Source organism: Aegilops tauschii, chromosome 7 (assembly GCF_002575655.3).
Source record: "Aegilops tauschii subsp. strangulata cultivar AL8/78 chromosome 7, Aet v6.0, whole genome shotgun sequence".
In the NCBI taxonomy this organism is placed as follows: domain Eukaryota; kingdom Viridiplantae; phylum Streptophyta; class Magnoliopsida; order Poales; family Poaceae; genus Aegilops; species Aegilops tauschii.
The window spans coordinates 313,860,372-313,875,385 of record NC_053041.3 but is presented as its reverse complement, the minus strand read 5'-3'; the positions used below and the strand labels follow the sequence as shown (position 1 = coordinate 313,875,385).

Below are 15,014 nucleotides of genomic sequence, written 5' to 3'. Positions count from 1 at the left end.
TGAAAACCCCATCTTTTTACCCTTGATGGCAACAATACAATACGTGCCTCTCTACCCCTACTATGTCACTGGGTGAGGACACCGCAAGATTGAACCCAAAACTAAGCACCTCTCCCATTGCAAGAAAAACCAATCTAGTTGGCCAAACCTTACCGATAATTCGAAGAGAAATACAAAGATATTTAATCATGCATAAAAGAGTTCGGAAAAGACTCAAATAATATTCACAAATAATCTTATCATAAACCCACAATTCATCGGATCTCGACAAACACACCGCAAAAGAATATTACATCAGATAGATCTCCAAGAACATCCAGAAGAACATTGTTTTGAAGATCAAAGAGAGAGAAGAAGCCATCTAGCTACTAGCTATGGACCCGTATGTCTGTGGTAAACTACTCACGCTTCATCGGAAGGGCAGTAGAGTTGATGTAGATGCCCTCCGTGATCGAATCCCCCTCCGGCAAGGTGCCGGAAAAGGCCCCAAGATGGGATATCACGGGAACAGACGCTTGCAACGGCGAAAAAATATTTTGGTGTACGCTTCTGGTGGTTTCGGAATATTTTAGGATTTATAGAGCTGAGATTGAGGTCCGTGGACTCCTGAGGGGCCCACAAGCCAGGGGCACCCCCTAGGGGGTGCCCTGAGGGCTTGTGGTTCCCTCGAGACTCTTCTGGCCCTCTCCCCAAGTCTTCTGGGTGTCTTCTGGTCCAGGAAAAATCATCGTGAATGTTTTATCCCGTTTGTACTCCATTTGATATTCCTTTTCTGTAAAACTCAAAAACAAGGAAAAAACAGAAACTGGCACTAGGTTCTAGGTTAATAAGTTAGTCCCAAAAATAATATAAAATATCATATTAATGCATATAAAACATCCAAAACAGATAATATAATAGCATGGAACAATTAAAAATTATAGATACGTTGGAGTTGTATCAACCTGCGGAGGCCACTCCGGCACCTTCCGAGGGCCCCTTCCGGAAGCCCCTGGAGAGCCACCTCACGATACTCCCAAGCTCGACGTCAGGGACCCTACACCAACCCGCCTCGTCGAACACCCCATCTACTTTGTCAGCACAGTACTATGAGATGCCCACGAGCGGTACCCCATGCAGAAGAAGCTTTTCCTCTCGCTCCTCCTCGCTTCCAGGAAGTGGCGCCACTACTTCCAGGGTCACACCATCAAGGTGATCACGTCTTACCCGCTGGAGCAAGTATTGCGTAGTCCCAACGCCACCGGCCGCATCGCGGAATGGAACATCAAGTTGCAGCCCGTCAAGATGGAGTTCCTAACTATAAGGACGATCAAGGGCATGGGCCTATCTGACTTCATGGCAGAATGGACGAACCCGCACCAGGAGGAGCCTCACGAGGAAGTGTCCACGCTGCCTGGAGATGGCGCTCCCATAGGCTGGACTCTGCACTTCGACAACGCCTTCTCCCAGTAGGGCATGGGGGCTGGCGTCATGCTCACTTCGCCAACAAGGGAAAAGTTGTACTACGTTGAGGAGTTCTGCTTCAAGCCCAGCGATAAGGTCTCCAACAACATTGCCGAGTACGAGGGCTTCATCGCTGGCCTCAAGGCTGCCAATGCCCTTGGCATCAAGCGCATCACCATCAACGGAGACTCTCAGCTCCTCGTCGACTTCTCCAACAAGAGCTACAAGCCAAAGGACGAGCACATGGCTGCCTACCTCGAGGGGGTGCGCAAACTCGAGAGGTGCTTCCTGGGCATGGAGCTCCAGCACATCCCTCGCGTAGACAACAAGGAAGCAGACGACATCACCAAACGAGCCTCCCATTGCTAGCCCTGGGCCCTAGGCATCTTGAGGAGTGCCTCTTGAGGCCATCTGCGGCACCTCCCACAGTCGTCATCATCAGGCCTCACGGAGAACTCCCACCTGCACCCACCTTAGGCACACCATACTGTGGCCCATCGTCAGGCGCTCCTCCGCAAATGGTGCTCGAGCCTCATGCTCAGAGCTGGGCCTCGGAGATCAAGGCCTATTTGAAGGAGTACACCTCTTTCGTGCATCAGTAAAACTTTCATTTGCTAAGTGTTACAAGTGCTTGTCATGAAGTGCCCTCGGGAGGCATGCATGCTCGTGATCTTCCTTCTGAGTATCACGCGAGCGGGGGCTGGACACGGTGCATGTGCTTGGGTCAGACCTAGCAGCGCCTCTAAACCCAAGTGACTGAGCTCTGGCTCGCGGGCCCGCTCTCGTGCACATCACCTCACTAAGGTCCTTGGTACTTGTCTCCTCGCAGGATACCCACAAGCAACCCCACGAGCGCGTGCTTCCTCACTACCTGCAAAAACTTGGTGGCAACCTCACTGATGCATGTCACAAGAAGCTTCACGAGCCCCCGTCTTCAGGAGACCTTGCGAGTGCTGCTTCATGAGGCAGCCGTTGCACCACTGCCCTCAAGTGCCCATGAGGGCCTCATGGGTGGACAGCCATCGCGAGGTGCAACCCACAAGCCACAACGCACAAATCATCACACCAATAAGCTAAGTCTAATGTGCCTCGAGAGCCATTCACAACGCTTCTCAAATTCTTTTCGTCCCAACCTTGCTGAGCGCCGAGTTTTCCTTTTTCACGCAAGCCGCTTGCACGTCAAAGGGGAGCTTCCTGAGCAACGCACATAGGGAGCCCCTACCACCTCGTGGATCCCTACACCCTCTGGCCTTGTCTAGGCATGCGCCCTAACATGCCAGCTATGGTCGTAGATCGCTCGAGGGCTGGGTCCTGACGACGTAGAGCAACAAGGCAAGCAAGAAGAGAAAAGGTAGGCCTCAAAAGGAGCGTACATGAAGCAAAGCATTGGGTACTTAATACGAGCCTTTACTAAAGCATCATCTTGATGTCCTCACAGGGCTACATTGGTTTTGATACAGGAACAAAAGAAAGGAAACTAGGCGGAGCGCGACTCATCTTCAAAGATCCGACTTGGGCCCCATGTGCCTAGTTAGAATCGTTGCCCTCGCTCTTGATGCTCGGGGGGCCTTCGTCATCTTCGCTCTCGCTAGTGGGGTTAGTGTCGCTGCCACTCTTGCTCTCCTCGCAGCACTCAATATAGCCACCAGAGACCCCGAAGAACTTCATGAAGAGTGTGGCGGTCCCGTCGTACCTAAACTACAGGAGCTGCCTTGCCTTAGGTCGCCGGAGCGGGTGAATGACTTCCAACCTCGCGTCAGGAACATGAAGCCGGTGGGGGAGAAATCCACCATGACACAGAAGGGGACGTTGTAACCGCCCTCCACCAGTAACAGACCCGAGGGCCCGCTGCCCTCCATCGCTCTCGCAAAGGAGTCCTAGAGCTGGAGCCAACTGCGGGCTGATGATGCAGCCCCACGACAAACTCGTGCACCACCACTATCATGTGGACCTCCGCCTGGGGAGGGGGGGAAGCCGATCCGCCACTCCCGCGCGACCACGAGCGTCGTGCCCTCCATGGCTGTGTGGGCGGCTCTTCCACGGGCTCTAGGGCCGGCTTCCGTGGTGGCGGCTGAGGAGCATGTCCGGCCCCGAGGGGGAACCTTCATGGCTGCAGCAGATGCATTGGTTCGACCCTTGCCCCTCGCCATTGCAGCGGCAGTTCTCGAGGAAGAGCAAAGAAGAGGAAGGGCTAGGCTAGAATATGAGTAAGGAAGGACCCCCCGGCTCCATTTATAACTCTCGTCCAGTTGCTTCGTCTTCTTATACACCAAGAATTGAGGCTTAGAGGAGCAGTGTGCACAAAGGTGGGGCGTGCGAAATGGCAATAATGGCCTTCGTGCCCAGCGCAGGCAGTTTTATGGCAGAGCCCGCACTTACCAAGGCGTCGTGGGGAAGTGGGGGCGCCCCCGTCCCATCATGCTACCACGCGTCCTTGCCTGGGCCCGGCAGTCTTTGGCCCCGCGTTGTTTCGTCCCTCAAAAGGCGGAACATGTGCGCCGCGGGCCCGGGGGCTACTATCGGCCCAGTGGGAACCGGGGTACCATGGGTGATCTGCCTACGGCCCAGGAAAGGCCCTTTGGCCCAACTCATGAGGCGGCCCGCCAGCAGGCGCCGTGAATCCAACAGCCTCGCGAGGGCCTTGCCCGCGAGGGACTTCTCTGATGGAGTACTTCATCAAGACTACCATCACAGCAAGCAGACCCGTGAGGCCCCCCTCATGAGACGCCATCCCGCGAGGCCTCCCGTGGAGCCCGCGCAGCGTGGGTCGCATGCCCATCACATGGGTGACGTCGCCGTGTCAGGTGCCAGCCTGTGCAGTCAGGGCGGTTTCCCCTTTCTTGCTAAGGGAGCACCTGTGCCTACCTGCCCCCAAAGCAAGTCCCAAAGGTTTCCCCTTTGGTGAAAGAAGACCAAGAGAGTGGCGTGCCAGGGCAAAGGTCATCGTGGAGCCCCTGATGCGTCATGGATAACACCTTCGGCAGACGAAGACCACCTTTTGTCAGGATAAGCTCCGGCGCCTGTCCCCTTTCAAATGGCCGCCCTATGGTAACCCTTTCCCGCTCATATTTTGGAGGAAGAGGCCCGAGGCACCTATAAAAGGGGCAGAGCAGCCACGTAGCAAGGGATCGGCTTCTAGCGCCATTGTTGACCCCAAGAGCTCTAGCTCATCTTGTAGCTCCAAGAGCACTGTGCACAAGCAATACAACCAAGCAGGAGTAGGGTTTCACACCACATGGTGGCCCGGACTGGGATAGCACATTGTGTCCTTGTCGTGCCTAGCTCGTAGCCTCGTAGACGTGAATCAAGCCCCCGGAGCTCGAACCAGAGTTTTCGAGGATTTCCCGTGGTTCAGAATCAATCCCCTGACAAATAATTATGCATAAAAGAGTTCAGAGAAGACTCAAATAATATTCATAGATAATATGATCATAAACCCACAATTCATCGGATCCCATCAAACGCATCGCAAAAAAAGGATTACATCAAATAGATCTCCAAGAATATCGAGGTGGACATTGTATTGAAGAGCAAAGAGAGATAAGAGCCATATAGCTACTAGCTATGGACCAGTAGGTCTATGGTGAACTACTCACACATCATCGGAGGGGCAACAAGCACTACTAGGAAAAGGCCTACTAGTGGCGCACCAGTTTTGCCTACTAATGGCGCACTACTGGTGCGCCACTAGTACCACGCCACTAGTATTAAATACTAATGGCGCACCACTGGTGCGCCATCAGTATTTGGTATACTAATGGCGCATCACGCCGTGCGCCATTAGTATAGACCAACATGCGCCATTAGTGTGCCTCCCGGGGCGATATTTACACATGTGCTTTGCCATACTAATGGCGCACTATGGGGTGATGCGCCATTAGTATCCTTTGGCATACTAATGGCGCACGTTGGGGTGATGCGCCATTAGTATGAGTATTAGGGATTTTTTTTCTTTTCTGATATTTGCACAGGTTACAAAATATATTATTGGACAGAATATAGACAGCACCACACAGCAACAGCAGATTCAATGAATACAATAGAAGATTAGTCTCCGAATACAATTCATCATATTAGTCTCCGAATTCAAAAGACCGAACAAAGATAGAACATTACAAGTCTCGAGACCACGAGTAGCGAGTTTGTATTCACATTACAAGTCGATATGGATCATCTAAACTACCATCACATAGAAGAGAGCTGCGGTCATCACGATGAGCATCATCGCAATGAAACTGGTCTTCATCCGGTTCCTCCAACGCTCCCTCCTCTCTCCCGCTAGATAGCGCGCGTATCTAGATTCCGCCTCCGCCAATGGGTCATTTCAGAAGATCACAAGTAGTATCATCACAAGTACAACATCATCACAAGTACAGCAGCAGCAGTGAATACAGGCATAACAGCAGCAGCAGCAGGTTTATTCTTCTTCTTCATAAACATTAATTGGTGTGGGTGACTCTATCTGCCCTCTAATGACTCACTCAACTTAACAGGACAACCCACAAGCATTGTTTTGATTCCGACAACTGCTGTAAAATACATCCAGCAAAGGTGCTCTAAAATCAGAAATACTACCCCCCAAATCTTTAGCTCAATTCTGAAAATACATGGCTAGGACAACGGTAGCATTCAACCACAAGCCCAAGCCTATACTTAACTAGGCCCAGGTCCATTAAATTCTTACAGAAACCAAGAAATGGAATCAACTCCCCTTGTTGTTGATTCAGTCATGGGAGATGCCATGTCTCAAAAATATCAAGTAGCACCATCATGTTCGATTTCAATATAAGGAATATTACAAACTTAACAGTTAAGATCCCAGGTGAGTAACACACTTTGGTCTTCTAGTTACAAAACAAAACTGACATAATTCTAGATGCCATAATTAGATCAAAATTTCAAACCACACACTTACTTTCAAATATCAAATTAGGAACATTTTGAGACATAGGAAAATAGTGTACATCTGAAAATGCTGCAAACTATGAAGAAAAACAAGAACACTATGTAATACATGATTATTCAGTTAAGACAAGAGAAACCATCTGCAACTACTACTGTAAATAATACACATGTTAACACGTTTCTGAACATACATCCAGCAAGTTTCAGTAGACCAGAGAATATCCCTACAGTAGTGCCCTCCAACAGTAGTTCTTGCTTGCAGTAGTTTTAGGGAGTACTGCAATTTTGCAAGTTTAAAGTAAAACATTTCAGTTAATGCAAGTACTCCTCTTGCTCTCTACTTTCTCTCTTCTCTTCTTCAGTTAATTAACTGAATTTACTGATGTTGTTGTTAACTGGATTTTACTGATGTTGTTGTTGAGTTGCTGTTAATGAACAGTGGCTAAGTATGGCTGTGCTGTCAGGTTACTACTAGCAGCAACATGGAAGTAGACTTGATGACCGCGTTCGTCAGGCACAAATATGTAAGAAAGGAGCAAGTGCATCTACTTATTGGAACAAGCCTGACAGTGGGAAAGCTATAAACTTATAATGACCACGTTCAGATAGAAGATCGCAACCAAGCTGATCTGGAAACTGTATTATCAACTATAAAATATGGGTTGCAAACCAAACAACTAAGCATACTTTGTCAGATGATAACTATTGCAAACCAAACAAGTAAGCAGAGCACATGTATATACCTGTATCACACTGTCTTGGAGCCAACAAACGCCTCAATTTTTCTCCAAGCACGATCGAACCTATTACGCAGAAACACAAACATAGAGATACATGTAACTAACGAGGACAGACAGACAAGGTAACAAGAACTCCACAACTCAATTAAGCCTATGCTTCTTCTTTCACTCTAGTGTACCATTGTGGCAAAGCCATATATGTATGTACAGAGGAACTTTGTTTTGTTTCATTCTGAAAATATGCTACCATTCTGGAAACTTGGATGAGTGTTTTTCCATGGTTTTTGAATGAAAACATTATGACAGCTTGCAAACACAGGACCATGTCATTATCATGGCAGTCCACTATATATTTTTATGACAAAATACATCATTATCAGGGCACATTATGGCCATTTTCTTACATGATGCTAACTGTACCTAACTGAATTTTTTGACAGTAGCTAACTGTATTTTTGGACAGTTAGTAATTTGTTAAGGCAGTGTTAAAAATTCAGACCTAGTTTTAAATTTTTTGACAATAGCTAACTGTATTTGACAAACAAGTAAGGCAGCGTTAAAAATTTTGACAGTAGCTATCTCCCCCTTGTTCCTCATGCCTTAGTTGAATTCAGAGAAGAGAGAGCTCAGATCCTAGAACAGGGATCTCTCTGGAAGACATGTGAGCTAAGTTGTACTATTAACAAACAGGTGTGTCTTGGCACCAGACCAAGAACTCTAGAAAGTATCCAGAGAACCAGATCAAGAACAGTACTACAAATTAATGAACCAAAGAGAATAGAAATTAAGAGGACAAGCGGGGGGGTGAAGAAGAGGGGGAGGAGCGGGACCTGACCAGTCCAGCGTCGGGGGAGAATCACGCCGGCGACGGGGTCGCTACGGTCGCCACTCCTTGTCGCCGCCAAGCTCACGCCGGGGGGGGTGAAGAAGAGGAAGACGGCGGCGGTCCTCCTGGGCAGGCCGCGCAGTGTTGGACGGCGAGCACGAGGTTGACGCAGGCGGGGCCACAGGGGGAGGGGGGACGGCGAGGGCGCGGGCGCGGGTGGAGGGGGCGCTTGGGCGGGAGGACGTCGAGGGCGCGGGCGCGGGAGGAGGGGGGACGGCAAGGAAGGCGGCGCTCGGCTCGGGGAGGGGGCGTTGGGGGCGGTGGTGGTCGGGTGCGGCGGGGGCAGCGAGTACGGCCGGGGACGGCGAGCACGGGGGCGGTGGTGGTCGGGCGCGGGTGAGATGAGGCAGGGGAGGGATTAGAGAGAAATGTGAGAGATTGGGGATTTTAGTGTGTGGGGAAGCTTACTAATGGCGCACCCGGCAGCGGTACGCCATTAGTATGTTTTTTTAGATAGCAATGGCGCACCCACGATCGGTGCGCCAGTAGTAATCTTTTTTTATATAGCAATGGCGCACCAGCCAGAGGTGCGCCATTAGTAATCTTTTTTTTATATAGCAATGGCGCACCAGCCAGAGGTGCACCATAAGTAATTTATTATTATTATTTTTTGTTGCATCTAATAAGTTTTTAGAAAATGAATATTAATATGAAACAGTAATAATTTTTTATAAAAACAGTAATATTTTTTAAAAATATCATCAAATTTGTTATTTGAAAATATTTATGAATATGAAAAAATATCATCAAATTTATTATTTGAAAATATCATCAAATTTGTTATTTGAAAATATAATCAAGTTTGTTTTTTTGCAATTTTAGTTGCATTCATTTGTGACGGTGGAGCGGGCCGGGGAGGGTGCGGGGGAGAGGTGCGGTGGGTCGTCGGCGGCGGTGGAGCGGGAGAGGGTGCGGTGGGTCGGCGGCGGCGGTGGAGCGGGGGAGGGTGCGGGGGGTTGGCGGCAGTGACCGGTGGAGCGGGGGAGAGGGTGCGGGGGGTGCTCGGCGGCGACGGGGACCGGATCTGGCGAGGTGGGATAGCGATCGAGATGGAGGGGGATCGAGATCGAGTGTCCATGAAATTTAAAAATATTCATGAGTTCAAAAAGTGCCCATGAAATACAATCGAGAAATGAAGGCTACAATTTAAATACAACCGATCTTAGCTAGCTATCTGTTCACAATCTTCTTGCCCTTATTTTTCGTAAATGGAGTTCTTCTCTTGAACGGGCGTCCTTTAGGTAGGGTGGTCCTGCTTCTTCTTGTGGTGTATGTTGATACTTCATCGTCGTCATCATGTTCCATCTTCGGGTCGCCAAACTTGTCGAAGTCTTGCTCATTGGCGACTCCATCCATTCCGATGATCTTCCTTTTGCCTCTCCTCACGACAACACGACTGGGCTTTGATGGGTTGGTAATGAAGAAGCATTGGTCCACTTGGGAAGCCAGTACCCATGGCTCATTTTTCGAGGTGACGTTTGCGCCTGCGGTCTTGGATTTGGCTTCGGGTATAACCATGGTGGCGAAATACCGGTCTTCTTTTATGACGCTCTTGGCCCATCTGACACGGAACATCGGGACCTTCTCTCCAGCGTAGCTCAGCTCCCAGATCTCCTCGATCCTTCCGTAGTATCTGTCCTTGTCGTTACCGGTGTAGGATTCCATCGTTACCCCGGAGTTCTGATAACCATCGCTCTTCATGTCCTTGTCCACGGTGTAGAATGTGTAGCCGTTGATATCGTACGCCTCATACGTCATCAGGTTGTGCTCGACGCCCTGTGACAAGGCGAATATGAGTTGTTCTTCCGCGGAAGAATCCTCATGTAAAGGGTACGACAGAAGCTTCTGCTTGAACCAACGCGTAAAACATGAGTTGTGCTCTTTGATTATATCTCCGTCCGTCCTCTGTTGGCCTCTGTCATTGTACGTCTTCTCAATGAAGGTTTTGTGCTCTACCACCCAAGGATCGACCATGTCTATGTGTTGTAGCGGGACTAGGTTTGCTCTTTCAAAGTCGACGAGTCGACCCTCGAAGTCGACATGCATTTCGCGGCGACCCTCACGGTGACCCCATCCAGCGAGCCTGCCTAGGTGCCTGTTGACGGGCAGACCAACGGGGTTCTCGATGCCTAGATAATTCGTGCAGTAGGAGATACACTCTTCGGTCAGAAAGCCCCTGGCTATGCTTCCCTCTGGACATGCCATGTTGCGAACGTATCCTTTGATGACACCATTCATCCTTTCGAACGGCATCATGCTGTGCAGGAACGTCAGCCCGAGTTGGATGATATCCTCCACGATATGGACCAGCAGATGCACCATAACGTCGAAGAATGCGTGCGGGAAGTACATCTCAAGCTCGCATAGTATCACCACGATCTCTTCCTGTAGCCTTCTGAGTTGCCTCACGCCAACCGACTTTCGAGAGATGACATCGAAAAAGTTGCATAGGCCAAATAGCGTTTCACGGACGTGCGCGTCCATGATCCCACAGATTGCAACTGGAAGTATCTGCGTCATCAGCACGCGACAGTCGTGAGACATCATCCCGCTGAACTTCTGCTTCGCTAGGTCTAGGTATCTGCTTATCTTCCCCGCGTAACCATAAGGAAGTTTTACTCCTACGAGGCAGGTGAACAACTGATCGATCTCCTCCTGACTTAGAGTGAAGCACGCGGGAGGGTAGTCATTTCCGGTCTTCTTGGCCTTTTTGCCTTTGCGACGACTTTCTGTGTCCTGCTTCGCCTCATCATCATCATTAGCGTGAAGCTCATCCCTGATGCCCATTGATTTCAAGTCTGCCCTTGCTTTTGGCCCATCTTTGGTCCTCTCTGGCATGTTGAGCAGGGTACCAAGCAGACTCTCGCATACGTTCTTCGTGATATGCATGACATCAAGGCTGTGAGGCACACGGTGGATCTTCCAGTACGGCAAGTCCCAGAAAACAGACCTCGTTTTCCATACCTTCAGCAGCGGCTCTGGCGCCTTTCGCTTCTTTCCCGGCTCTGGCGCCTTTTGCTTCTTTCCCGGCAGTGGGCAATCTTTCCAATTTTTCAACAGCTCGTCTATTTCCTCGCTGCTCCTCGTACGCGGGCGTCTTCGGGGTTCGGTTTCACCATCGAACAGATCCTTGCGTTTCCTCCATGGGTCATCGTCGCGAAGCCACCTTCGATGTCCCATGAACACGGTTTTCGAAGACCCGGGATCTCTATCTAGCAAGCGATATGTTGTGTCATCCATGCACCTGACGCATCCAGAAAATCCGTGGACCAAATGCCCCGCGAGATATCCATAACCGAGATAGTCGTGCACCGTCGTGAGCAGTGCGGCTCTCATAGGGAAATATTCTTTCTCTGCGGCGTCCCACGTATTGGCTGGCGTTTTCCACAGCGTGTCTAGCTCCTCTTTCAGCAGCCCCAGATACAGATTGCTGTCATTCCCTGGTTGTTTCGGCCCTTCAATTAGCATACTCATGTGAATGTACTTCCTCTTCATGCACAACCAGGGGGAAGGTTGTACATGCACACAAACACAGGCCAGGTGCTATGTGTGCTTCTCTGGCTGCCAAACGGATTGACTCCATCGGTGCTCGCGCCCAGCACGATGTTCCTTGGATCCTTCCCAAATTCTGGGTGTTCGAAGTTCAACGCTTGCCACTGGCTCCCATCCTTAGGGTGACTCAGCATCTTGTCTTTGTTATTTATCTCCGGATCATTTGCGTCATCTTCTCGCTTCTTCTCCTCCCTATCCGCGTGCCAACGCAGGAGCTTTGCTACCTTAGGGTCCGCGAAATACCGCTGCAGACGAGGAGTGATCGGAAAGTACCACACCACTTTTCGAGGAGCTTTCTTCCTCTTCTTGTATCGAGTGACGCCGCACACCGGACATATGGTAGACTCCGCGTGCTCGTCCCGATAAATGATGCAATTGTTCATGCACACATGTTATTTGTGCGGTAAATCCAGAGGACACATGATTTTCTTCGCCTCCTCGAAACTAGCCGGGCACTTGTTCCCCTTGGGAAGACGTTCGTGCCAGAATGACATGTTCTCGTCGAAGGATGCGTCGGTCATTTTGTGTTTTACGTTCATCTCCAGAGCCATGAGCGTTACTTTCAGGCGGGTATCCTCGGGCCTGCATCCTTCATACAATGGAGTAACCGCGTCTATCTCTAGTTGATCCAGCTTGGCTTTCTCTCGGGCGGCAGCTCTTGTGTTATCCGTCTGCTTGAGAAGCAGCTCTTGAATATGAGGGTCTTGCACCCAGCCCATCGATGGTCCATCGTCGTCTGCTCCGCCGGCATCTTCATCTTCATGATCATGCCCTTCGTCTGCTCCGGCATCTTCCTCATCATCATGTCCGGCATCTTCTACATGATGACTGTGTACAGCATCACCGTCGTGATCATGTCCTGGAGATTCTTCGTCTTCTCGCCCGCCCGAGCCGCGGTGGTTGTCTTGCTGCCCTTCCTCATTTCTTGCCCGGCCCCCATGGACGACTTCATAGTCATCTTCATCACCTTGCCACCAATAGCCATCCATGAAACCACGCAAGAGCAGGTGGTCCCGCACCTGCCCAGAATCCGGGTCCGCAATAAGGCTCTTCAGCTTGCATCTTCGACACGGACATCTTATCTCCGTCTCGTTCTTTTGAAGCATCTCGGCCTTCGCGGAGCTCAAAAACCTATTCACGATGCCTTCGGTCATCGTGTGGACCATGGTCGCCTGCGGGGTAGAGCAAAACGATATTTTAGAACCAAGAAAAAATTTGGCATGACTTTCCCTAAAAATAGGACCAAAAAGAATGCATAGTGCGAAAATTCTCGCCGAAACGGAAACGAATCAACATTCCGGCAAAATATTGGCAACTATCGCATTTCAAATACCGGTACCTGCAAACACAAACATATATGCAACACCACAAACATACATAGATCTAGCTAGTCCATAAAAAGTGCAGGTGCACGTTGTTGGAGGGAGAACAACATAAAGATAGCTTCCCCCTTACTTACCTATCAAAAAAAGGTAATTTAACCACTTAACTTGGATGAATCTATGGTGCAATGAGGTGAGGAGGAGGAGGCAGCCGAGACAAGCTTGGAGGAGGAGGTGGAGAGAATGAAGTGGGGAAAGTGAGTGGGTAGGTGTGGCTGTCCAAAATATCTAGCTGGTCCCAGGTTACTAATGGCGCACCACCTACAAATGCGCCATTAGTAACCCTGGTTACTAATGGCGCACCTGCTGGTGGTGCGCCATTAGTAGTTTTGCAAAAAAAATACACTAATGGCGCACCAGGGCACAGTGCGCCATTACTAGTTTAAACTAGTAATGGCACACTATACCCTAGTGCGCCATTAGTAGTTTTGCAAAAATAAAAAATAAAAAATATATAGTAGTGGCGCACTATGTGGTTGGTGCGCCATTACTAGTTAGAACTAGTAATGGCGCACTGTGCCCTGGTGCGCCATTAGTATGTTTGGAAAAATAAAAAAATTGTTACTAGTGGCGCACCGTGTGTCTGGTGTGCCATTAGTGTCTTTCACACTAATGGCGCACCAGCACATGGTGCGCCACTGCTATATAGTAGTGGCGCACCACATGTCTGGTGTGCCATTAGTGGCCATTTCATCTATAGCCCTTTTCCTAGTAGTGAAGGTTGATGTAGAGGCCCTCGGTGATCGATTCTGTTGGGGAACGTTGCACGGAAAACAAAAAATTTCTTCGCACACGCAATGATCTATCCACGGAGATGCATAGTAACGAGGGGAAGAGTCTGTCTACGTACCCTCGTAGACCGTAAGCGGAAGCGTTTCACAATGCAGTTGATGTAGTTGAACTTCTTCGTGCTTCAACCGATCAAGTACCAAACGCACGACACCTCCGCATTCTGCACACGTTCAGCTCGGTGACGTCCCTCGCCTTCTTGATCCAGCAAGACGTCAAGGTAGTAGATGAGTCGGTATCTTCATACCTAGTTCAATTTCGTTACCGGCAAGTCTCTTTACTCGTTCCGTAATACATCACCTTGTGACTAACTTCTTAGTCATTTGCTTGCAAGCTTATGATGTGTATTACCGCGAGGGCCCAGAGATACCTCTTCGATACTCGGAGTGACAAATCCTAATCTCGATCTATGCCAACTCAACAAACACCTTCGGACATATCTGTAGAGCATATTTATAATCACCCGGTTACGTTGTGACGTTTGATAGCACATAAGGCATTCCTCCGGTATCCGGGAGTTGCATAATCTCATAGTCGAACGGATATGTATTTGACATGAAGAAAGCAATAGCAATAAAACTGAACGATCATTATGCTAAGCTAACGGATGGGTCTTGTCCATCACATCATTATCCTAATGATGTGATCCCGTTATCAAATGACAACTCATGTCCATGGTTAGGGAACCTTAACCATCTTTGATCAATGAGCTAGTCTAGTAGAGGCTCACTAGGGACACATTGTTTGTTTATGTATTCACACATGTATTAAGGTTTCCGATCAATACAATTCTAGCATGAATAATAAACCTTTATCATGAATAAGGACATATAAAATAACAACTTTATTATTGCCTCTAGGGCATATTTCCTTCAGTCTCCCACTTGCACTAGAGCCAATATTCTAGTTCACATCGCCATGTGATTAACACCCATAGTTCACATCACCATGTGACCAATACCCAAAGAGTTTACTAGAGTCAATAACCTAGTTCACATCACCATGTGATTAACACCCAAAGAGTACTAAGGTGTGATCATGTTTTTCTTGTGAGAGAAGTTTAGTTAACGGGTCTGCTACATTCAGATCCGTATGTATTTTGCAAATTTCTATGTCTATAATGCTCTGCGTGGAGCTACTCTAGCTAATTGCTCCCACTTTCAATATGTATCCAGATTAAGACTCATAGTCATCTGAATCGATGTCAAAACTTGCATCAACGTAACTCTTTACGACGAACTCTTTATCACCTCCATAACCGAGAAATTTTTCCTTAGTCCTCTTAGGTAGCTAAGGATCATTTTGACCGTTGTCCAG

General features: G+C 49.0%; 1 protein-coding gene across 1 annotated transcript; it reads left to right on the top strand.

Annotated features, from left to right (window-relative positions):
• Positions 1-1,455: 1,455 nt before the first annotated feature.
• On the top strand, positions 1,456-1,812 carry LOC141027123 (uncharacterized). Its single transcript, XM_073504087.1, has one exon. The coding sequence runs from the start codon at positions 1,456-1,458 to the stop codon at positions 1,810-1,812; it is 357 nt and encodes a 118-aa protein (XP_073360188.1).
• The last annotated feature ends 13,202 nt before the right edge of the window (positions 1,813-15,014 follow it).